Source organism: Notolepis coatsorum (assembly GCF_963971535.1).
Source record: "Notolepis coatsorum genome assembly, chromosome: 5".
Classification (NCBI taxonomy): Eukaryota; Metazoa; Chordata; class Actinopteri; order Aulopiformes; family Paralepididae; genus Notolepis; species Notolepis coatsorum.
In genome coordinates this window covers 11,443,070-11,468,785 of record NC_140169.1, presented here as the reverse complement: position 1 = coordinate 11,468,785, position 25,716 = coordinate 11,443,070, and the positions used below count along the sequence as shown (strand labels likewise).

The window sequence follows — 25,716 nt, the reverse complement described above, 5'->3', positions numbered from 1 at the left end:
ATCTGAGCAGGAGCGAGGCGGGTCTTGAGTTCTTCACCCATAGCCAGGAAGCTCTCTCTCAGTTCTGTGTCTCCTCCTCTGAAGTTTGTCCCTTGGTCGGACAACAGCACTGATGGGGTTCCTCTCCGGGCTTGGAATCTCCGGAAGGACATGAGGAATGAGTCCGTACTCATGGTCTGAAGGATTTCAATGTGAACAGCTTGGGTGGTCATGCACTTGTACACGATGCCCCACCTCTTCTCTGTCCCTCTTCCTTTCTTGACGTTGAATGGGCCGAAGCAGTCCACGCCCGTGGAGTGGAAGGCCCGCTCGCCGAGTCGGAGGCGGCAGGGAGGCAGGTCGGCCATCATCGGGATACTAGGCTGTGCCCTCCACTTGCGACAGGTTGAGCAAGTCCGTTGGAAGCGACGTACAGCTTCTCTCCCTTGGAGTATCCAGAAGCGTCGTCGGATCTCAGCGAAGACTCTCGGCCCCCGTGTGGTGCACCACCTCGTCGTACTTCTGGATGATCAGCTCGTTATCTTGTGTCGGCTGTTGAGGACGATGGGATGCTTAGCATCTTCGGTCACGTCCGGGGCCCGTCTCAATCGACCACCCACCCTGATGAGGTGCTGGGCGTCGAGCTCTGGGGCCAAGGTGAGGAGTCGACTGTCTGAGGGGACTGGCTTTTTCCCTGTCAGGCAGTCTAGGTCTTCTGAGAATGAGTCTCTTTGGGCTCTCCTTAGCAGAAGAAGTTCGGCTTCTTTGTAGTTCGATGCGTTGAGGTCTGTGGTTGGGGGAGTCTCAGGGTGGTGCCATAAGAATGTCCTTTTCTGAGCACTCTCAAGAGTTAAGCAGTCGTCTAGGTTCGGGTCCGTTGGAGCCGGGGCGTGCGTCAGCCCGCAGAACATAGACTTCTTGATCTCTGACTCATCTTGACTCGCCTCCCGTGGTGTGGGGGTAGGCCACTTCTCCTCCGGGAGCTTGAGGAACTCAGGACCGTCACTGTAAGGGTTTGGACGTGTGAGGTTGTCTAAGGACATCCCCTGTGTGATGACATCCGCTGGGTTCTGCTTGGTGTCAACGTATCTCCAACATGCTGCTCTTACCAGGTCTTGGATCTCGGTGACTCGGACTCCGACGAAAACCTTGTACCGACAGGAGTCGGACTGGATCCAGGTGAGCACAGTCATAGAGTCTGACCACAGGATGGTCTCACGCACCGGTATGGTGAGTTCACTTTGTATCATCGTTGCGAGTTGCGCTCCTACCAGAGCTGCGCAGAGCTCTAGTCGCGGGATCGACTGCTGCTTGCGGGGAGCTATCCTCGAGCGGGCCAGGACGAAGGCTACTTGTACTTCTCATCCCTCTTCTCGGGCTCTCAGGTAAGCCACCGATCCGTACGCCACTTCAGAGGCGTCGCTGAAGACGTGCAGGTCTATCTGACACGTCTCCAGCCGCACTGTAGGGGGGAAGTAACTCCGTTGGATTGTCACCTCTCGGAGTGAGTTGAGTTCTCCCTCCCATTCTCTCCAGGTGGAAGCCAGGTGCTCGGGTATGGGGTCGTCCCAGCCCTGCTCCTTGTCCCACAGTTCTCTCACCAGCATCTTCGCCCGAGTGGTGTAAGGTAGGATACACCCCATTGGGTCGTACTGGCTGGCGAGTGTTCGGTACACACTCCGCCGAGTGGTCGGTAAAGTCTTGGACCTTCCCTGATCCGTGGTCAGGGGTGTGTGTTTGTAATGAAGCGAGTCTGTTTTGAAACGCCAGACGAGGCCCAATGTCATTTCCTGCGCTTCACCTGGGGTGGTCGCCATCCAGGTCTCGCTGCTTGCGGCCTTTGTCTCTGGGGGGAGGCTGCGGAGGACTTGAGGGTCACTGCTGGCCCATTGCCTGAGGTTGAATCCACCTTTGGCCAGTGAGGCTCGTAGCTTCAGTAGGATGCTCTCGGCTTCTTCTGGCGTAGATACGCTCTGTAGGCAGTCGTCCACGTAGAAACTCTTTTCCACGCTGTGTAGGGATGGGTACCTTTCACATTTGAACCGGTACCGGTACCTGTGAATCGATACCGGTACCCAACGGTACCTTTTTTCGGTACTTTAATAAAAAAAAAAAAACTTTTTTTTTTTGTTACTTTTTTTTTTCATGTCAACGTTCACACGCACAATATATGCTTACCTAGGATTTGACTTGATTCAACAACAAAGCAGTCGGAGCAATGACAAGCCGAAAACTGTCGAAATTTAATTTACCTACCTCAGTCGAAAAAAAAAATCCAAACTTCAAATAACTACAATTTCGACAGTTTTCGGCTTGTCATTGCTCCGACTGCTTTGTTGTTGAATCAAGTCAAATCCTAGGTAAGCATATATTGTGCGTGTGAACGTTGACATGAAAAGAAAAAAGTAAAAAAAAAATAAATAAACAATTTATAAAAAAAAAAAATTTTTTTTTTTTTTCGGTTTCTCACTTGATTCGATACTCGGTAGTACCGACGTGTTTCGGTTCGGTACCTCAAAAGTACCGAATTCGGTACCCATCCCTAACGCTGTGTCTGACCTCCTTGTCGGCTCCGGGGTCTTCGGCCACGTGCTTCTGTAGCGCGAACGTGGCGCAGCACGGGCTGCAGGTGGTGCCGAATGGGAGTACCTCCCATTGGTATATCGAGGGTTGTTCGTTGTCGAGCCTCTCTCTCCACAGGAACCTCAGCAGAGGCTTGTCTTCCTCCATCAGTCGCACTTGTAGGAACATTCCCTTGATGTCGCCGCTGATGGCCACTTTGTCCTGGTGGAAACGTAGCAGTACGCCGAGGAGGGAGGGGCCGAGTGTCGGGCCGGGCAGGAGCAGGTTATTCAGGTTCTGTAGTCCAATCTGATAACTGCAGTTGAATACGATGCGGTTCTTTCCGTTGTGGGTGACCTTGTGGTGGGGCACGTACCAGGACTCGGTCGTCTGGTCTGCCTCGTGGTCGTCGATTTTCTTTATGGCCAGCCGTGATCAGCTTTTCGATCTCGGCGCGATATATCGTTGCTTGAGGGGGGTCTTTGGCGAGACGCCGCTCGGTGTTCTGTAGATAGCGTTGAGTCACTTCCTTTGACGCGTGCAGGGTGGGCTTCCGTTCCCGCCTCAAGAGTGGAGTCGCGTATCTTAGCACTCCGTCGACCTTGACCCTCGTAGTCTTCTGCTCGAGAAGAACTATGGCGTACTTGTCCTCCTTGGAGCGAACCATTTTACGTTCGTTCTTGAATGGCAGCGAGTCTAGTGTCCATAGTCTCTCAACGTGCTGCAAGAGGGTAGTGTCTTGGTCGCTCACCTTGGTGTAAAGGCAGCGTGTGGACGTTGGTCGGTTGGAAGGCCCGGAGAGAGGGCCTTGGAGCGTCCAGCCCAGTCGGGTCTTAACCGCGGCTGGGCAGCCTCTGGGTCCGATGTGGACCGCGTCCGTTGGGACGATGAGGTCTGCGTGGTCGGAGCCTATGAGCAGGGTCGGTGTGGCGCCGTCGATGAGCGGTATGGGCAGTCGGCGTAGGTGTGCGTACTTCTCCCTCAGCTGTGGGATGGGGTAGTCATAGCGTGACAGACCTATGTCGTGGCTTGTGAACGCCTTGTTGATGCTGTACCGCTTCTCGGGCTGATCGATCGCTGCTATGGTGAACGAGACGTTTTCACCCTTTATTGTCTTTAAGTCTCGACGAATGGTACGGATTGTCATGGTTTCCTCTGGACCCCGCAGGCCCAACTGGGTCGCGGCGGAAGCGAGGAGGAGAGTCTTCTCCGACCCGTCGTCGAGGACGGCGTAGGTGTCGAGTACCTTGTCCCCGTAACTGAGGAGCACTCGCACCACCTTGAGGAGCACTCAGGAGCTCCCGCTCTTCGCAGGGTCTATGTAGAGTACTTCTGCTCTCGAGCTGCTTTGTGGGGCGGGTCTCCGTTTGTTGTTCTCGTGTAGGACTTCTAGGTTGGCGCCGTCACACTTGCCGCACCTTTTCTTGAGGCGGCACTCAGCTGCCATGTGGCTGCGCGCGCAGCGGAAGCAGCGGCGGTTCTCTTTAATCCACTGACTCACGTCTTCGGCAGTCAATTTCTTAAATGCGTCGCATTGTGACAGCCAGTGTTCGTTGTCACAATATTGGCATGCGATCTTCCATTTTCCCTTAGCGGGGGGGGGGTTATGGCTCTTTTGTCGCGGCACCGACTCGGCCTGGTGCATCACGGTGATGGGCCTGCTGTGGTCTTTAAACCTTCTCTGTCCCTCTTTAGTGTTAGAGCCGCCCCACGCGAAGGTGTCGATCCGTAGGCTGCTGACCTCTCTGGCTAGGAAGTCAGCAAGGTCTAGGAGTGATTGTTCTGGGCCGTTGGGGTCACGGTGATCTCTTTGCCGCCGAAAACGTTCTTGGCGGGATGGGGGGAGCTTCTCTAATATCCGCTCCACGTTGGAGTTGGCGTACAACTCGTACATCCCCTTCTCTCGTTGTGACCCGAGCATCCCTACCAGGGATTGTACTTTAATGGATAGGTCATCCAGGGCTCGATTGTCTTTAGCTGGGGGGAGACGTTCAATCTCCCGTATCTCCTGAATGACATAGTCCCATGTACGTCCGTAACGCGCATCGAGGGCCACCAGGGCATCAGAGTAGGGAGTCTGTGAATTTCTAGTATGCCAGCGCTATGTTGTGCGCTCTGGTTACTTTGAGGTGCTTGAGGAGGATGGCATATTTGTAGGACTCGTCCTGTACTCCGGACATAATGGTCTCTAAACACATGTGCAGTTCGGTATACTGCGCTCTGTCTTCTCGCGTAAAGTCTGGGAATGTGGGTGTCCCAATGTAGGATGCCATGGATGGCTGTGACACTGATGCGCGTAGGGGGAGAGGCCTCCTTGGCGAGTGTCCCCGTACGTGGGGTCGTGGGTTCGTGCTGGGTGGGAACCAGAGGCCGGGCCCCCAGGTACTGCTCCTCTGTGCTGTCTGTTGCTTAAACTCACCCCTGGGACGGGTTGGGGGTTCGTAACGCAGCGTGTCGGGGCTGAGATCGGGGCTGTACTGTTCTTCCTGGTCTGAGATGGGTTTGTGCGTGTGGGCTTTATGTCCTCCCTCGTCCTCCGCTAGGCTTTGTAGTCGCTTGGTCAGCTTCTCTGCAACGTAAGCAGGTTCTTCCCGTAGGCTGGGTCCCGTGTAGATTGGTCGGGGAGGGGAAGGTGCCCTTGACCCGTGTCGTGATGATCTCCGGGAGCTCCGGGTGGAGGAGTGGGGAGTCACCCTCTGGAGCGCTTGCTCCATCATTTGCGCCTGCAGACGGTCTCGTTCCGCCTCGCGCTGTGCATTGGCGGCATCGCGCTGTGCATTGGCGCGGTCTCGCTCCATGGTTTCTTGAGCCTGGAGGCGCCTCTCTTCCAGTCTGATGGTCATCGTGGCGTCAGCCTGGATGCGACTCTCTTCCAGTCTGAGGTGTTCGCGTTCACTCTCTCGTTGCGCCTGCAGGCGGTCACGCTCACCCTGGAGGCGGTCTCTTTCCGTTGAAGCTGTCAGCGTGGCGATCAGGACTTGCGCTAGCCTCTGGTCGGCCTCGCTTGGGGATGACGCTGATGATGGTGATCTGGAGTTGACAGGGCTTGGCGTTGACCTGTTCTCTTTACGCGCTCCGAGGTCCATCTCGGGGCCGCTGTATTTTATCTTCTCCCGCGCTCCGAGGTCCATCTCGGAGGCGCGGTACTCTTTTCTCTGGTGCGCGCCGAGGTCCATCTCGGGGGCGCGTTCTTTATCCTCTTGCGCTCCGAGGTCCATCTCGGGGGCGCGTTCTGTACCTTCTTGCGCTCCGAGGTCCATCTCGGAGGCGCGGTCTTTATCTTCTGGCGCTCCGAGGTCCATCTCAGTGGCGCAGTGGTCTTTGGGCATAGTCAAGTCATGTCCCGCTTGTCCCCCCCCCGTGAGCTAAGTCAGTTTCGCTTAAACCAGCTTGGGTCTCTACCAGTGGGGCTGACAGGTCGATAAGGTTGGGCATACTTAAGCTACAAATTTTATCCGTGCTTAACGTCCTTTTAGATAAGCTAGGAGGTAGATCTACAGCGTAGTTCTCCAAGTGTGGAGGGGGCTGACGCTGGCACCTAGGGCGCTCTAGTGTGGGGGAGCCGTTTGGAGAGTGTCCGCCGCTGGCCATATTATTATTAATATGATTATTATTACTGATACCCTCCGGCTCGAAGGACCAATTGTAACTGAGGGGTTACAAAACCCTGACTGTATTAAAGATTGTTTAGATTAAACCACTACTAAATATTATTATTACTTGCCAGACAGTACAGTTAAATATGGCAGACACTCAATATACGGCACGGGGACAAAGAGATAATGTTTACAGTATTTTATTAGCAATATCAAGTTCTTTAATAGTTGTCATACAGAAGTACAGAATACTTTCATACAAAATGCTTCTTACTGTTACGCTCCAGAGACTGTGCTAGACAAGATAGTATCAAATAACATAATAACATAATATAGCATGAATTTAGAAGAAGAAAATGAGGTCACAGTGTTCGGTATAGACATATGTACAATGTTCTGAGTTACCATATAATATACAATACACAATACTATGCAGTGTACTAATGTACAGTACTATCTAGTGCAAAGCAGAAATGGGATGAGGTACAATTTTAGGTACAATTTACAGTAAGGTGTACGAGTTGTAGTGCAATCCTTCATCCATAAATATAAAGTGTGGGGAGTGGGTGCTACAGTGTGTTTGTTTAAAGTGGGTGTGTGCTATAAAGTGTGTGGAGTGGGTGCTACAGTGTGTTTGTTTAAAGTGAGTGTGTGCGTGTGGATGTGTGTGCTATGTGTGTTTGGTGGTTGTTGTTGTGTAGTGTTCATTCATTGTTCGTTTAGCAGCCTGATGGCCTGGGGATAGAAGCTACTTCTGAGTCTTTCTGTGCTCGCCTTGAGACTCCTGTATCGCTTGCCTGACGGCAGCAGTTCAAAGAGGCAGTTGTTCGGGTGGCTCGAGTCCTTAATAATTCTCTTAGCCTTCCCCTTGCAACGCTTGTAGTAAATGTTCTGGAGGGTGGGGAGCCCCCCTCCAATTGTGCGTTCGGCTGAACGTGTCACTCTTTGTAGTCTGCTTTGGTCTTTTGCAGTGCTATTCCCAAACCAGGAGGTGATGTTGCCGGTCAAATATCAAATGTACAACTGAGAATTAGTACGTTGCTCTTTTATGACGAATGATAGTAGAATGTCAGAGTATCAAAGTCAGTGGGAATGAATAATTCCTAGGTTAATAATACTCGACCGGAACGCTGCATGGAGTGAGATGGCGATACAGGGCAAACGAGGGGTATAGCTGGAGACTGGTGATTTCCCCCACGGAGTGGTAAGCTCCAGAGGAATTGAAGAATAGTCGGATACTCCTGCTGGTCACTGAAGAAAAGGGGTCTCATACGGATCCAGTCCTTGTAATCCAAGTGCTCGATAGCAGGGTAATAGCTCTTAATCCAATGCCCGACGGCAGTGATGATAGCTAGCTAGCTTCGTCCTCGAAGCTAGCCCGATGCAGATCTTCAGGTGTAGTTAAATCCAAACGCCAATGGTATTAACGATGCTCTTCTCCACGTTACTACGTTTACACAATTCACTATAATACACCAACAATGGTTCTACAATATCAAGGTCGTATCTAAGGAGCTACTGGCTATCCGTAACGATACACCGTGGGTAAGTTCCACTGCTCACATGTCCAATCGTTCTGCTGTTAGGTTCACCTCGTGTTCTGATACTAATTACGTTAAGTCCACACACACTTGCTAAGGTTCACACTAGTTACTGGGTTCACTTCGCACTTCACGTGTTTAGGTTTCGCACTGCTGCTGCTTGCGCCTTTCACAATATATACTCAGAGTGATTTCTAGAGCGCAACCGAATCTCTTGTCCGGAATCAATGCGCTGGCCAAGGGCATGTCTCAACTTGTCCGGACTCGTCTTTGAACTTGTCTGGGGGGCGCGACTGTTGGCGCCGTCAATGCCAAGGGCGGTGTCCAATGAGGAAAGCGAATAATGCTATGATTCAAACGGAGGCTTAAAGGTATATAGCTTATATATATAAATAATATACAAGTTATATAAAATAATAAACGTAGATTCTCAGTGTTAATCTGGCCCTTCAGAACATTTAATTCATTTTAAAATTGTTTAATTTATTGACTTTTCTGTTTCTATATTGTTTCTCAATGATTTTTCTAGAATAAATAAAGATTGAATGAATGAATGAATGAATGAATGAATGAATGAATGAATGTGTGTTCGTGTTCGTGCCAATTGGCTAAAAGGGGGGCATGGTTGTTTTGTCTATTTGGACATAAATAAATTATGGATTGTGTGTTTTTACCAGGAGCGACACCATGGTGGCAGATCCTGCTGTACTTCCTGGCCTCTCTGACGGGCTGTTTCGTGGTGGTCCTGCCCCTCCTCTACGCTGCCTTCCACTGCTGCCGGGTCCTGAAGGGGGCCTTCTACCCGTCCATACAGCTGCCTGCGGTATGCCTCTCCTGCCACTGTCACCCGCTATAGACAGGGTCCCGCGAAAAAGTCTTAAATTTAACAATCACAAATTTAGACCTTAACCCTTTCACTACCACACTACCAAATGGTTAACCCTTTCACTGCGACAATACAGAATGTTAACCCTTTCACTGCCACACAACAAATGGTTAACCCTTTCACTACCACACTACAGAAGGTTAACCCTTTCACTACCACACTATAGACTGTTAACCGTCTGCAGTGTGGTAGTGAAAGGTTAACCTGTAGTGTGGTAGTGAAAGGGTTCAAAGAAAACATAATAATGATTTTGATAAGACATTACATCTACCTCTTTGTCTCTCCCTTCCAGTACCTCTCTGACTCCTCCCCCGGCTCTGACATGCCTCGCCTGCTCTCCCCAGAGTCGGAGTCGGTCTGTGACAGGGTGAGCGTCTGTCCGGAGGCGCTACTCCTGGAGATCCACACCCCTCCCCCCGAGCTCGTCTCTGGGCCAGATCAGGACAGCAGGTTAGCCACCACCACCTTTTTTTATAAATGTATTTATTTTTAAATGTTTAGCTGTGACCAGCAGCTCTATAAGTCGCTCGTCGTCAAAAGTGTCCCCATCCTCTAGTGCAGTGGTTCCCAAAGTCAGGGTCGGGACCCAAAGGAGGGTCGTGAGCCGCAGCGGGTGGGTCGCCAGATGATTAAAAAAAGAAAAGAAAAAAAGTCCAAAATTTTTTTTTTTAATTTTTTTTTCAGGCCACTGAACTTAGAAGCAGGCCAGGACAGTGTTTCTAGTTGCAGCAGCGCAATCGTTGGATAACCTAGGTGGGGAACAACCAGGAGATCACTGCAACTCACACAAGTTGGAGAACTATCTCTCTCTCTCTCTCTCTCTCTCTCTCTCTCTCTCTCTCTCTCTTGCTCTCACACACACACACACAAAAGGAGCCGCATGTGATTGGTGGAGGCGGGACCCTTACAAAAAACTGTTGTTGCTAATCAACACATGCTAGCCTGTAATAATCCCCCCCAGAAAAATCTACTTTGCATTTGATATATTGCAAATATATACCATCACACACACTGGCATTTAAAGGGTTAGAATTATAAAATTAATATGTGGTGTTATGATCAGGGCTGAAGTTGAATAAAAGATTGTATTATTTTCAATCTGACATTACAAAAAAACTGAAAATCCATCAAAATCAGTGTTGTTGCTAATCATACATATGCTAGCCTGTTTTTTAACAATAATTTGTGATGCCATCGCAAACACTGGCATTTAAAGGGTACAAATAAAAAAAATCCTGCACCAGAATGCAGGAAATGAAGTCTTTGTAACAAGAAATGTCCTGGTGGGGGACCCCCAGACCCCCTGCTTAAAAAGTGGCCTGACTGGGGCTATATTTTGCACTATATTTCCTGGCCTGAATGATTTCCCCAGTCTGGCCCTGGTTAAAAGCCTCCAATGCTTATTAGTGTGTGTGCGTTTGAACGTGTGCATGTTTCAACCATACATTTCCATTACATTTTTTTTTTTTTTTTTACCTCCTATAATAGTGGGGGTCGCGGCTCTCTGACCCCGTTATTTTTGGGTCGCGGCCTGAAAAGTTTGGGAACCCCTGCTCTAGTGCAGGGGTTCTCAATTTTTTTTATACCATGACCCCAATTTATTTAGGATTTTTTTAGGCGACCCCACACTTAATGTATTGTGTAATTTCAACGTGGAATTAAGGAATATCAAAATAAAAGCACACATTGTTGAACTTGATCATGCATATTTATTAGAACATTTAATTACAGCACTATGTTATCAATACACATTTATAAAACAAGGCATATTTAGCCAAAATATGTTGCCAGAACAAAAGAATTAAACGTTTTTTTTTTGCCAATGCGACACCCACGACCCCTGTAATATATATTACAGAAATGTCGGCCTACTGAAAAGTATAATTCACTCAATACTTGATTGGGGCTCATTTTGCGTCAATCAATGCGCCGTGGCACGGAGGCAACCAATATATTTCCTCATTATTCTAATTTATTGAGATGTACCTGCATAAAAAATATATAAAAGACAATCTAAATAGGGCAGTTTTACTGAGGCTTTAATATGTGGATCTGTGTCAGTGGCAGGCACATCCGGCAGGGCAGTGGAGACTCTGGGGTCTACTCCACGGAGGGAAGCTTCAGCCGGCACCAGCACCAGCACCAGCAGGCTGACAGCGGACACTCCTCCCTTGGCGGGGACAGCTCCTGGCAGGGCCCCCCTCTCCTGGAACAGCTCAACATGGAGGACATGGGCCCGGTGCCCAAGGGTGAAGTGGACAACGCCATGGACGAGGGTGTCATGGACATGTGCGTCTGAGCTGGATGGATGGATGGATGGATGGATGGAAGGAAGGATAGAAGGAAAGAATGGGTGTGGTGTGACTCGGGGAGTGTTGTTACTTGATGGAGAACAAGAAAGAGAGAAGGCTAAAAAGGCTGCATTTGAAATGTTCCTCCTCAATGGTCCCTGTGATGTTCCTCATGTTTTTAAGTGACACGAAAAAGATGGAGAGAAAAAGGAAAGAAAAGAGGATGTCATCATCTCACCCACATACCTCCTGAAGATGGGAGGAGTCCATATCGCACGTACATTAGCGCTGCTATGATTCATGACTTGTTTGCCTTCTCCTCACCTACCGTCTCGGGGGGGTTCAGACGGAACTAGGCTCATCTGACGACTGCTACGTTTCATTAGTCGTTTGCTACGTCCTCCCTGACTTTCCCTCCTCGGCTCTTGGTGACACGTAGCAACGCACGTCACTAGGGGTGTAACAATACATCGATGCATCGATCCTAAGGTGACGATTCAACTGCATTGATTTGAAAATGTTAGAATCAATTAGAATTTTTTTATATATATATATGTCGATTTCTTATTGACCTATATAGTCCATTCATGCTGAGTGAATCAGTTCCCCAAGCCACATTTTGTGTATACAATTTTTGGGTGGGAATTAACTGATCGAAAATGTGAAAATGAAAATGAAAACCTTTTGGTTTCTGTTCGCCGCAGCGAAAAAAGCCGGTCGCGGCACAAGCCAATCAGAAATCAATAGTGGGGCCCATAGGCTTCACGTTGCCATGCCTCGGTTTAGCCACGAGCGATGGGGAAATACTCAAAGAGTGATTTTTTTTTTTTTTTTTATATAATAATAATTTGAATAATTTAGCTGTGGTTTGTCCAAAAGGCCTGACAGCCTATTTTCTGTCCATGCTGAAGACGAGAGGGGAAGGGAGGAAGAACACAGCCTTCCCCCACAGGCAGTGCTGGCCATTGCTAACGTAGATCAAGGAGAAGTAACACGCGCTGGAATCAAGGAGAGAATTCAACGATTTAGTCCAAAGTAGAACATTGGTGCGCACACATTTAACCCTTTCACCACCACACTACAGAAGGTTAACCTTTCACCACCACACTACAGAAGGTTTAACCCTTTCACTACCACACTACAAATGGTTTAACTGTCTGTAGTGTGGTAGTGAAGGTGTAACCTTCTGTAGTGTGGTGGTGAAAGGTTAACCTTCTGTAGTGTGGTAGTGAAAGAGTTAACCATCTGTAGTGTGGTAGTGAAAGGGTTAACCTTCTGTAGTGTGGTAGGGAAATAGCGTCTTGTTTTATTTCATCTTGTGTTTATTTCATCTTTTAGTCAGATTTGGACTAAATCTCTAAAGATCCCTAATATTTTATAATTTTTTATTATTATTATTATTTGTTCCCAAGATGAGGATCAGGTGAAGGCTGCATATAGCTGAAGGGAAAATTGTCTGTTTGTCTGTTTGTGTGTGTGTGTGTCTTGTCTCGTCTCGTCTCGTCTTGGAACAAATCAGAATCTGCATAGAATCCATGTTGTAGGATTTAACCCTTTCAGGTGTACAATCAATCCATCACATGAGATTAGAATTCTGAGGACCGAACATGTTCTGATCGTGATTTAAACGAGTCACGACGGGTCATTCTGAACATGTTCTAGTCGTTATGTGAACGAGTCACGACATTGAAACCTATGGAGGTCTAGGATTCCGAGATGGAATTGCGAGTAAATGTTCGGAAGAAACTTACGCCTGTTTTAAACTGGGCCTTGATTTGTTCTTATAGTAATTCCACAGAACGATACGTCTACAACTGGAACAACAAAACCAACTTACCTGTCTCTGTCCATTTGTTTGTGTATCTGTATCTAATCTCAAAACAAAATGAATCGGTCTGTCGTATAGTAACTTTAGTACGTTTTTAACTTTCATTTTAAACTGATTATTATGTGTGTGTGCACACGCCTGTCTGCCTTTGTTCCATTTTATTAACAACATTTTACAGGAAAAGGTTTTGACGATATAAATGTCTTTAGGTCATTTTCAAACTTCTGTGTGTGCGTGCATTTGTGTCTTTCTGTCTTGAGATCAGGAGAATGTGGCTAGGTGTATTATTTGAATACATTTTAATTAATTAATTTTAATTAATTAATTTGTTCTTTTATGATTCTTATAGAATCTTAAAACAAAACCAGGGTCAGTATTATTGTGGTTATTATTTTTCTTCATTTTTGACTTGTGATCAAAGAGGCTTCGGCTCTCTGTTTGTTCAGCTCAGGTCTCGAAGGGACCAAGTCTCCTCTTTAGCCACTCTTCCTATTTCTTATTGTTTGTTTCTCTGTTTGTTGACGTTCCGTCTGGGAACAGAACACATGTGTAACTTTGCAATTCCACAAAAGACCTTAAAGGGGCAGTTCACCCAAAATAAAAAATAACATTTTCCCTCTTACTCAGAGGGCCATCTATCCGTCCAAATGGTTTTGATGTGATTTGCTGAGTTCTTTTTTTGCTGCCGTCTGCCGTCACTCCCAATACAATGGAGCTGAACGGCATTGTGTTTGTGTGGTGCTCAAAGTGGCAAAAGAAAGAAAATACATTTGGAGATGAACTTTCCAGACAGAGACACGACAGCACCACTCTGTAATACTTGCATAGTCCATAAATCAACCGTAACATTTAATCTGCTCAAGTTTTTATTACAGTAATTGCACATGTGTATATGTGTATTGCTTTTTCGTTTTGAATATTGCAGCTATAAAGGCCTTGTGGTATAAGAGCAGTGTGTTGAGGCAGTTGGGCAGTAGCATGTTGGCGACACAACTACTTATTTTAAGTGTTGTGTTCATTTCAGCTCAATGAAATTATGAGGTAGCAGTCCCTTCAAAACAAGGAATTGTTATTTTTTTCCACCTACATCATTTCACGGAGCTGTGATTAACACAACACGAGGATTCAACAATGTCTCCGATGTAGGGATGACTACATAACGCTTATTTTGATAACTGGCTATCTGTCATTAACTGGATGGCCGTGTTTTTATAGATTTCTTTTACTTTACTTGAGTGGTTCCAAGTGGTCTCTCTCTCTTGCTCACACACACACACGATATAAATCTATCTAACTTTACCAGATGACATCTGTACAACATAGGCTGCACACAGCGACCATCCATGAGTTCTGCCCATCATCACACAACAATGCTTGGTAGTTGTGTGATGGTAGTGACATTGGCTAACTACATAAATGCGCCTGCATGGTAACTGATTTACTCATCATTATTAAAACTGACTGAAACTCATGTCTACAGTACAGGCCCCCGTCTTCGTTTGCTAAACCACTGCACAATTCACCCATTAGCACCGTGTCAACACCCTGCTCCTGTCCTGGACGTCTGTTGAAACTGTATAATACCTTAACTGTGAAGAGATGTACTGCTGGAGTGTGTATGTGTACAAAGCAACGGTTGTGTCAATAATGTATTTTTTTTTTTGTTATACAGCTACCATCTGTCACATCTGCAGTAACCATGTTTAATGGGACAATCATTCAAATTAAAGAAACCGGATCTACTATCCAACACATTACTGTGAAGACTATTGATTTTCTTATTTATAGATTTATAATAATCTATAAATAATCCCACTTCCCAGAATCTCCTTCACCAAGGTCTCCCCGACCTTTATCGCCCTGTCATATTGACTGGCTATGCTGTCCGCGTGAATATTAAAGGCAACCAACTTGTGTTCAGCTTTTCGTTAAGCGTTTCTATCAATCCACTAGCACACGCCCTTGCGGCGCGGCAGAAGCGCTGGTCGAACCAGCGGTGTTCTGTTGTGTGACTGTACTACAGCGGTGTTCTGTTGTGTGACTGTACTAAACTCTTCCACCACATGACCGACATTTGACATACAGTACACCTCCTATCTATGTTCACGCATGTTGGGATTATGTTTGGTCATGACAAAACAATAAAAATCGCTACTGTTAGTAATGCTGCCACCACCCACTTCAATGACAGAGCTCTCATATTTGCGAATGCATAAACTATATCTTAAATTATGGCGATGTGTCTAATATGGCTGTCGTGAAGTCATTGATAAGCGACAGCCATATTAGACACATAGCCATAATTTAAGATATAGTTTATGCATTCGCAAAATATGAGAGCTCTGTCATTGAAGGGCTTCGTTCTACAACGGAGCACGGCCGCTGCTGCTGGAGCTGGACCGAGTCAAGCCGGCGGCGGCGCACGGAAGCCGGGGATAAACCACCGCGTCGCCCCGCTGGCGCTTCAGGCTCAGCAGCCTCCACGGGCGAAATAACATATAACGTTACAGTTCCACACTGATGTACAGTGAGTGTCTAATATGGCTGTTGCGAAGTCATGCCTCTCCCTCTGAAAGCCCATCCACGCTGTGTATCATAGAGACATAGAGCACTGGGTTTTATCACTGGAGATATATTTCTCTTTTTCAGTTTTGCCACTGGCCATGACAACATCCCCTCCAAATTCCTCAGAGACTCAGCAGCCGCCATCACCCCAATCATCACACACATAATAAACCTCTCCATAAAACAGGGACACGTCCCCAAGGACTTCAAAATTGCGAGGGTGACCCCTCTGCACAAAAAGGGCAGCAAATTAGACCCAGGCAACTACCGCCCTGTTTCTATTTTCACCTCCATCTCGAAAGTCATGGAAAAGATAGTCTACGAACAGGTCGAAAAGTACCTAGCGGAAAAAAATCTAATCTACGAATTCCAATCTGGCTTCAGAACATCCCACTCCACTGACACATGCCTTCTCTATTTGAATGACCACATCAAACAAGAGGTGGACGCAGGCAAATACTGCGGCATGGTCATGCTGGACCTACAAAAGGCATTTGACACGGTCAATCACTCCATTCTGATTGACAAGCTAAAAGCAATTGGTTTTGATAGTCTATCAGTCAGCTGGATGCAATCCTACCTTGAGGGGAGGGAACAGATGGTGGAGGTAAACGGTACCCTATCCCCCCCCCTCACAGTGAGCTGTGGTGTTCCACAAGGAAGCATACTAGGACCGCTACTGTTCCTAATTTATGCAAATGACATGTCGTCAGCTTGTGACTGCAACTTGTTCCTGTTTGCGGACGACTCAGCCCTGCTGGTCTCTGACAAGAACAAGTTACAGGTTGAAAAAACCCTCAGCTCGGAACTAGGCAGAATCTGCATATGGCTCGCTGATAACAAACTATCATTACACATGGGCAAAACAGAGTCCATTCTCTTCGGTTCAAATAACAAACTCAGCAAGACCGACGGCTTCTCAGTTACAGTGGGTGACAATATTGTCACAAGGAAAGATGAAATTACCTACCTGGGTTCCATCCTAGAGGCTAATCTCTCCTGTGACAAAATGGCATCCAATGTAATAAAAAAAGTCAACCAACGAACTCGATTCTTGTACCCAGGGGTGTAGCTCCAGATTCTGGGCCCCATGAAAGAATGTATTTGTAGGCCCCCAGTGAATGCGAGCGCGCGTAAGCGCGCCAGCGGAATTTTTTTTGGCCATTTTTTTATTGATGAAAACGCATAATATGGTTTTTACCTATACATTCGGATCAGCAGTTCAGCACCTGCACTGTTGGTGGGTGAGCCTAGTAAAGGATGTCGCATTGCGTTCATCTTCAATGAATGGACCAATGCAATAGGCAATAGTCTACCAAAGCCCTCCCTCTCTCTATATATATCTCACACACACACACACACACACACACACACACACACACACACACACACACACACACACACACACACACACACACACACACACACACTTCAGAAACAAACATAGTATCAATGAGAGCATCAATAATACACCTGAGTGATGTCTAGTAAAAAAAGAAAAAAAAAAAAATTGGGCCCCCCCCCCCCAGTGCTGGGCCCTTGGAATCATCCTAAGCTACCCCCCCCCCCCCAGCTACGCCCCTGCTTGTACCGGATCTCCTCTCTGGTAAACAAGAATACCCTGAAGACTCTGGCAGGAGCACTCATTCAGGGGTACTACGACTATGCTTGCACCTCATGGTACCAAAGCACCTCAAAGGCGCTAAAAACAAAATTACAAACATCTCAAAACAAACTGGTCAGACTACTGCTTGACCTTACTCCTAGAACCCACCTCACCCCTGCCCACTTTGACAACCTAGGATGGCTTAGAGTAGACGACAGAGTACAGCAACTTGCAATGGGCCTGGTCTACAAGATACACTACACGACCAAGGTACCCATGTACATGTCAAAATACTTCCCAAAGGTCAGTGAATACCACGATCACAACACCAGAGGGAGCTCCACAAATCATGTTAAACCCAGATTCGGCTCAAATAAGGGACTAAACACGTTTCGCAATTATGCCACATCAATGTGGAACGCCCTACCCAAAGCTGTAAAGGAATGTGGATCACTACCCACTTTCAAAACCTCTCTCAAGGGACACCTACGGGAGACTGCAATTCAACACTGGCCCCTGTAAATATCCTAACCCAACCCCCTCCAATGTACAGTCATTTACTTAGTATGGTTTTGTCAATAGTCCAATGTACAATTTTGTTTGTTTGTACAGTGTCTCCCCCCCCCCCTCAATGTACAGTTTTGCCAATGTACAGTCATTTACCTAGTATGGTTGTCGATAGTCCAATGTACAATTTTGTTTGTTTGTACAGTGTCCCCCCCCCCCCCCTCAATGTACAGTTTTGCTTGTTTATACAGTGTGCCCCCCCCCCCCCCCAACCACCTCCAATGTAGATTACCCAGTATGGTTGTCAATATCCCAGTGTACCCAACCCCCCCCCACCCAACCTCCTCCAATGTACAGTTTCTACGTCAAATGTATATACTCCCTTTTCCTGACTCCTTCTGTATCACAAACAGTACTGTATTTGCAAATCTGGTATGTCATAAATGTATAGATGTAGCAGTACTGACTATCTGTATGTCATGTATGTCATATATGTCCTGATGAATTGAAAATGGGGGACCCTGATGTAAACAAGACGAAAGTCTTTCTCTGGTCTGCATCCCCTTAACAATTGTGTGTATTGAGCTGTACTGTATTGTACCCATTCTGCAATCTGTTAATAAAGTTTTCAATCAATCAATCAATCAATCTCACTCACCATTGTCTGACAATATCATAATGATGTGTTTTCTATATTATATCCACAATCATTCATCTAAAAAATTGTATGGGCTTTGATTAAACATGTAACCTACACCTACTGTAACTTACTGTACCTCTGCTTCCTACAGCACAGCAGGTAATGGCGTTAATCAATGGAACGCGAAACATAATAACGTTACGCTTTCTAGTTCAGCGCATTTCATAACTGTATGGGCTTTGTTTATACACGAGTGAATCTGGTAGTTGGTTGTTAAAAACGCGAAACATAATAACGTTACGCTTTCTAGTTCAGCGCATTTCATAGCGCTCCACTGCTACCGCAGCCCAACACAAGTGCGTTGGAACAGCAGCCACAAGTTGGTCGCCCGCGCTGCCGCTCGCTTGCGCTCCTTGGATTTCATTTGGGACGTGGGACGACTGCGCTTGCCTGCGCGTGGGGGCGGGGGGGCGCGGCCAATCAGAGAAAAGCCGAACACAAGTTGGTTGCCTTTAATATTCACGCGTCCCATCCAGGGCGTTCCCCTCTACTTCCTCATCGAACTCGAACGACTCGTTGCATGATGTTATTCTGCCACTTAGTGGTAGCAGCTATGATAGCACCTATCATTACAACGTCCGCTCTCTGTGTCCTGACCCTACGTCACGTCCGCTCTCTGTGTCCTGACTGAGCGAAGGCCGGAGAGCAACAATGGCGGCGTGCCGGGGATCGTCGTCGAAATGGTTTTTCACCCGGGAGCAGCTGGAAACCACGCCGTCTCGCCTGTGCGGGGTCGAGCCGGACCGGGAGCTGTCGTACCGGCAGCAGGCGGCGAACCTCGTCCAGGACATGGGCCAGAGACTAAACGTGTATCCTTTGTAAACAAACCGTGTCGCCGGCTAAGCTAGTGGAGAAGACATGGCGCTCATGATGATGGGCCCGTTAGCTTACTGTGTTCTCTAACTGCCACACAGCGGCCACGACACGGTTAAAAGACGTGTTTGTGTTGATTTGTCTTTGTTAACATCCACGTATTAACGTTACTCTGGATACAAATGTCTTATCTGTTCTCTTTTATATGGGGTTCCTGGCTTGCTTTGCTCAGTTGGATATCGCTAAACTCACACTGGTGATGAGGCCAGAACGTTAAAGGGACATTTCAACACAAAAAACCCCAATGCTGATTTATTTTGCACATCTCTCACACACACACACACGTTCAAAAGCTCTGAACTGTTTTGCACACATCCGTTTAGTTTGACAGTTATTGAGAGTAAATTGGTTTGAATATGGCCACCAGTGATGTCATAAAAATAGCTATAATACCATGTCTTATAGGGACTGCTACCTTATGAACATAACACACGGATTCACTGTCCCCAATGACACCACTGTTGGCCATATTCTAACTCATTTTATAACTGTCAAACTAAATGAATCCATGCAAACAGTTTAGGGTTTTTTGGATGTGTGAGATTATGTGCAAAATAAATCAGCATTGTTCTTTTTGGTGAAGTGCCCCTTTCTGCAGGCTAGCTTTATTTTAATAAACAAACAAATCTGTTTGCTGATGGAGTCCATTTGATAAAACAGTGTTGCGATTGTTTAGCTTACATTAGCTAACTTAATCATGTAAATGTGTTGACACTATCTGTTGCTGTTTGGTTGCTGGTCTCTAGCCATACAGCAAAGTAATGTTTATTCACTCAGTCACCGGTCATTTCTGTGATGCTTCTTGAATAAAGCAACCTGAGGCGCTGTAGTGATGTAGAGCAGATCAGTTTAGGTCTTACAATTAGCTGCAGTGGATTGACGCCATGTAATTAAACAAAATCACAAATTTTTATTTATAATGGTCTAATCTAGGCTAGGTGGTTTGTTTTGACATTGAATTACTTTCCTTGACCTATCCTCCAGCTCCCAACTTACAATAAATACAGCTATTGTTTACATGCATAGATTTTATATGAACCACTCTTTCACCAAATTCCACAGAAATGTAAGTATTAATAGAAGTACTGAGATTATTATGGTGCATATCGTAACTTTGTTCATAGTTGTTAACCATCGAACAGTATTTGACACAGACACATTTCCACTATAAAATAATGTATGGGGTTGCTATCAGTCAGACTTGATAATACACAAGATCTTTCTCCAGCTATCCTAGCCCCTTACGTGACTGCGATGTGCAAGCCTGGGGCTTTAGTGACGGCAGTCACTCTCAGCTGTGCCGCGACCAGGCTAAAAAGAAAGTACCAAGCGGTGATCGGGGGCTGGGGGTGGGTCAAAAATATATCAGATGAATTTCAAAGATACCCAGCGTACAATATGGGTTTAACACAGCTTTACAGTGGGGTCTGGAAGCTCGGAGTTGCTAATAAACAGTTTAAATCATTACCCTCTACTAGTGCTTCAACTACCACTGCAGCCTCTACTAGTGCTTCAACTACCACTGCACCCTCTACTAGTGCTTCAACTACCACTGCAGCCTCTACTAGTGCTTCAACTACCACTGCACCCTCTACTAGTGCTTCAACTACCACTGCAGCCTCTACTAGTGCTTCAACTATCACTGCAGCCTCTACTAGTGCTTCAACTACCACTGCAGCACCTCTACTAGTGCTTCAACTACCACTGCAGCCTCTACTAGTGCTTCAACTACCACTGCAGCCTCTACTAGTGCTTCAACTACCACTGCAGCCTCTACTAGTGCTTCAACTCCCACTGCAGCACCTCTACTAGTGCTTCAACTACCACTGCAGCACCTCTACTAGTGCTTCAACTACCACTGCACCCTCTACTAGTGCTTCAACTACCACTGCACCTCTACTAGTGCTTCAACTACCACTGCAGCACCTCTACTAGTGCTTCAACTACCACTGCACCTCTACTAGTGCTTCAACTACCACTGCAGCCTCTACTAGTGCTTCAACTACCACTGCAGCCTCTACTAGTGCTTCAACTACCACTGCAGCACCTCTACTAGTGCTTCAACTACCACTGCAGCCTCTACTAGTGCTTCAACTACCACTGCAGCACCTCTACTAGTGCTTCAACTACCACTGCAGCCTCTACTAGTGCTTCAACTACCACTGCAGCACCTCTACTAGTGCCTCAACTACCACTGCAGCCTCTACTAGTGCTCAATACCACTGCAGCCTCTACTAGTGCTTCACTACCACTGGACGATTGCATACCTAAAGTAATTTGCGATTTATTATACTTTATAACTTATAGCACATGCATGAGTCTGGTCTCTTTTGAAAGGAAACATTCTGAACTTTCTTCCACAACAAAGAAGAATCACTGAGTGCTAATTAAATAGTTACAGAGGTTTGAACACACTGAAGTAAATGTTTTGTGTACTAAGATTTCTGTTTACTTGTTGTCGGATGCCTTTTTTCAAGTTCCACCTGAGAGGTAGGAGCTGGAAAACATAACCGTTCCATAGCCTGCCCTGAAGTTTTATCTATAGTACAGGTCCAAAGTTGATAACAATCCCAAGAAAATTGGTGTTTTTGTAATGTGTGTGTGTGGCGTTAATTCGGCATGAGTATCCACAATGGCCGTACGCTTCCATTGATTCAGAGGCTCTAGTCAAAATAAAGGACTTCCCTGGCTTCTTCTACCCATTTCTGGTTGCAATCATCCCTCGCATGGGATAACATTGGCTCCAGAATTTCCTTGGCTACAGAGGTGGTCAATCATTTTCGCCATCAGCTGTGACTGGTCTGTACAGGACCCGGCCAAACCTGACGTGGTCACTTCAGATGTTTCGTCTTGTAATTCGAGACTGGAAGCACGCAATAGGTCGAGTAGGGTGACGATCGAAAGGCGGAAAAATTTTACTTTCCAACAATGTATTGGTTGATCGGCAAAAACGCACCCCGGAGCCTGCAGACGAGGGCAAAGTGCAGCGGCGTGCGTGCGCATGCGTGATGGCCCACCGCTGTGCCTTCCCATGCTTAACACTTTCCGTGCCGGAGCTCGGTGCCCCGGAACCTCCTTGAATGCCGCCACCCACTTCAATGTTAGCGTTAAAAACGCCTAATCTATGTTTTAAATTATGGCTATGTGTCTAATCTGGCCGTCGCTTATCAATGACTTGTTTGCAGTCAACATTGTCGAAACGGATTTTTTTTATCGGTTCATTTTCGTTTCATAGCATTTTGAAAAGCCCTAGTTTTCAAGGAAAATATTAAGATTCTGTGATAAAAGACATTTACTGGAATATTCTAGAATACACAAACGTTGTAATTTTTCGGCCTATTTATGAATCGTTTTCAAATAAACGCTAGATTATCGATAGTATATGTGTACGTATGCACACTAATAGAGGCGATCTGACATCTATTCTCTTATTTCCTCATCAGCGATCACAGCCAAACAGACACATCACACATAGGGGACACGCTGTTATCTCAGCGAATACAGTTCCGATTACCCCAAGACTGGTAACATAGACTCTAGGGCTGTCCCCGACTAAGGATTTGGATGGTCGACTAGGATTGGCCAAAATTTGCCGTTAGTTGACTATTGGTCAGGGGGGGAAGTCAAATATTTAAAAAAAAAACTATTTTTTTTTATCATTCCATTTGGGCTGTGGGGGGTGCTTAATGTCTGAAGGAGTCGACTGAAGGCTTCTTGTCCTCTGTAAAAAAGCATGCAATTGGTCCACTGATGGATACATCTTGATATTTGTCTAATCTAGTGTGTTCATTAGATGGGTGAAATCCTCTTTCAGTGCCTCTGTGCCTGTTTTCGTAGGCAGTTAGCCTCTGGTATGCGTGCCATTAGCGTTAGCCACGCTTCTAGGCCTCTTTTCTTTTGGAAAGAATGATAAAAAAATATATATATATTTAAATTATTTTTATTTTTTATTATTATATTTGACTAAGAGGTTGGCCAGTCGACTACGGCTCCTTTCGACCGATTAGTCGACTAATCAATTAATAGGGTAGGGGTCAGCCCTAATAGAATCCTTACCTTAGATCAGATGTTCTCCAAAAAGATTATTCCATTCCAAATATCGATCACGCTTATTGATTGATTATTGGCTGCTGTAAATATATATTCCAGGCTGATTTCCGTCCCGCGATCAGATCCCTCAGTCTAAGCGACTGACCTGCAGTTACACAGGGATAGACGATAGGGGGCGCTGTTTTCTAATCTGAGCTCCTGTAGGGCAGGGCTTCCGTTAGAAAAAATTGTTGCCGGCCTCAGTGTCCGGTAGATTTCAATCTACCGGTCAAATGAGAGAAATTCCGGTCAGAGTTTATTGAGCTTAAAAACAATTGATAGGCAAAAGAATGACAACAAAACAAAAGAATGACATCATCAAGGCATGTAGATTTATAATATTTTTACTTAAAACTAGGCTACTTTTGCGTATAAAGTCATTATATTCCAAATAAAATAAGTCCCGAGACTCCATGCTGCTGCCGACTTTAAATCAAATAGGTGTCTGTGGGCAGTCGCCCGACATTAATAAACAGTCTGTTATAATCACATTTTTATGAGCTAACGAATTCCGTTATATTGGACATTTGTATTAATTATATCAAGCGAAGAACTGAGAGATTTGGCAGAGAGAGACGGCAACATTATCGTGGGTTTGCGTGACGACTCTCCACCTCCCAATGACTTATTTGCGAGAGTATGTCGATGCAAAGCAGCAGATTCAGCTGTTATTGGCTCTTTTCTGGGGACCGCACAGCAGCGCCCCCCACCCAACATTGAATTGCCAATGGCTGAATTGGAGTACTGCTTGAGTACTCCACTGTGCTGCTGCTGCTCCGGCTCTGCAGCTTCACAAAAGTTTGCACACCCAGCACTAAGCTCTCGCTGACAACGTTGTTGTCATTATTAGAAGCAACGATGAAACAAATGTAATGATTGTTTGGTTCATCGCATAGGCTATTTAATTTTAGCCTATTTTAATACAATTCAAATAATCAAATTGTGCTTAGACTCAGGGAATTATTTTCACCGGACATTAAGACCGGAGAGATTAAATATGTCGGACTTCAACAGATTTTGCCGGTCAAATACCGGTAATTACCGGCTAACGGAAACGCTGCTGTAGGGGCTGGTGTACCAACGGGAGACTCGGTTGATGAAATATGAATTCAGATCGCTAATAAAAAAAACTATTTGTCGTCGTGGGCACTCAATGGGGGGGCTGATAAAACGAGATATGTCGTCCGTGGCACTGAAAGGGTTAAGAGGTTAATGAATTTATCAAGTTTGCGGGTCCAAAATGAATGCTGTTGTTTACATGTTGCAGGCATGTGGCCCCTCTCTATTTCCCCACGTGGAATGCACCTGATTGGAAAATAACATGCTGGTGCTCTAGTGCGACATCTAGTGGCTGAATGTAACATGCTGGTGCTCTAGTGCGACATCTAGTGGCTGAATGTTATCTATAGCACCTTTTGAATCAACAACCACAAAAAAGAATCCCTGACGTCAACTCAGTCCTGCAGTCCACTGGGGGAAACCCTGAGCACACCAAAAACTACCACTGTAATTGTCATGGTTTGTCTTGTCATGGTGAAACATTCAGTTTGTTCTGTTCCAGATCATTTCTCCAACGACCTTATTCTTGGCTGCAAAAGTGGAAGAGCAGCCGCGGAAACTAGAGCATGTGATTAAAGTTGCACATGCCTGCCTAAACCCCCAGGAGGCGCCCTTGGACACAAAGAGTAACGTAAGTCTGGGTAGCTCTGGGTTTCACCTCTTTCAATGTCTTGTCTGTCCACTTCTCACTGGGTGACGTTTAAACCATGGTCAAGTTTTTCTTTCGCTTTTGTCAAAGGGACTTAAACCCGCCCTGCTTTGGCCTCTTCTTGGCGTGTATAAAATAAACTAAAAAGGGCGTTGCATACCAGCAGCACTGGCAGTTAAGAGCTAAAGAGACTCTCTGTTGTTAGGGGGTGTGGTTAATGACTGTCTATCAAACTTCAGGCATACCTCCAGCAAGCTCAAGAGCTGGTGATGCTTGAAACCATATTGCTGCAGACCCTGGGTGAGTAACGGTGACTCAGAATGGATGACTTGAAAGAGAGAGACAAACTTTGTTTTTATCATCACTATCATTGCCTTATCGTTTGTCACTAAAATGTGTTATGATGGACCACCTTCTAATTCACTGACGGAACGCAGCAACGTTATGGGAAATGTGCTTACCGTATTCTCCAGTCGGGCAAGAAGATGGATACAGATTTTATCCCTCTGCGTCCAGTAGAAAGCTGTGTCCTGCTGCGAGCTAGTCCTAGCTTAGCGCAAATTAATGGAAGCGGATACGGAACACTAGCCTAGGTTAAAACTACAGGAGAAGTGTTTTTTTGGCTAGTCGGTCCCAGAGCCTTCTAAAAAGAGAGTTGCGACACTCTGTGACCTCGCCACCACGCTCACTGTACCGCCGATCACGTGGTTCATGTAGCTTGCAATAGTTTAAAAAAAAAATCTTGCTTTACGTTAGCTAACTGCATTTAGAATCTAACAAACTATCTTACGATAAACATTAACTAAAGCTGGCTACATAAAATACCACTATTGACTAAATCCATGAGGTCTGCTAATGCATTAAAACTTCCAGTGCCATTCACTTATTTACACGTTTCTGACGCCCGACCGTTGAGTGCCAATCACATGTTAACACATTTCTGGATCGTTTAATTTTTTTTTCGATTTTAATACCCTATTCCATC

At 46.1% G+C, this 25,716-nt stretch overlaps 2 protein-coding genes across 3 annotated transcripts in view; both read left to right on the top strand.

Moving 5' to 3' along the window:
* LOC311228755 (interferon alpha/beta receptor 1b-like) overlaps nt 1-12,058 on the top strand; it is a 32,375-nt gene extending 20,317 nt beyond the window's left edge. The window contains exons 6-8 of the mRNA XM_084314697.1: nt 8,356-8,501; nt 8,857-9,014; nt 10,626-12,058. Coding sequence (XP_084170823.1) covers nt 8,356-8,501; nt 8,857-9,014; nt 10,626-10,863 — 542 coding nt within the window. The 3' untranslated portion in view covers nt 10,864-12,058. The remainder of the gene's footprint in view (nt 1-8,355; nt 8,502-8,856; nt 9,015-10,625) is intronic.
* Nucleotides 12,059-18,700: 6,642 nt separating this feature from the next.
* ccnt2a (cyclin T2a) overlaps nt 18,701-25,716 on the top strand; it is a 42,313-nt gene continuing 35,297 nt past the window's right edge. For both annotated transcript variants that reach the window (XM_084315007.1, XM_084315006.1), the window contains exons 1-4: nt 18,701-18,870; nt 19,919-20,000; nt 24,585-24,713; nt 24,971-25,031. In XM_084315007.1, coding sequence (XP_084171133.1) covers nt 18,713-18,870; nt 19,919-20,000; nt 24,585-24,713; nt 24,971-25,031 — 430 coding nt within the window. In that variant the 5' untranslated portion in view covers nt 18,701-18,712. The remainder of the gene's footprint in view (nt 18,871-19,918; nt 20,001-24,584; nt 24,714-24,970; nt 25,032-25,716) is intronic.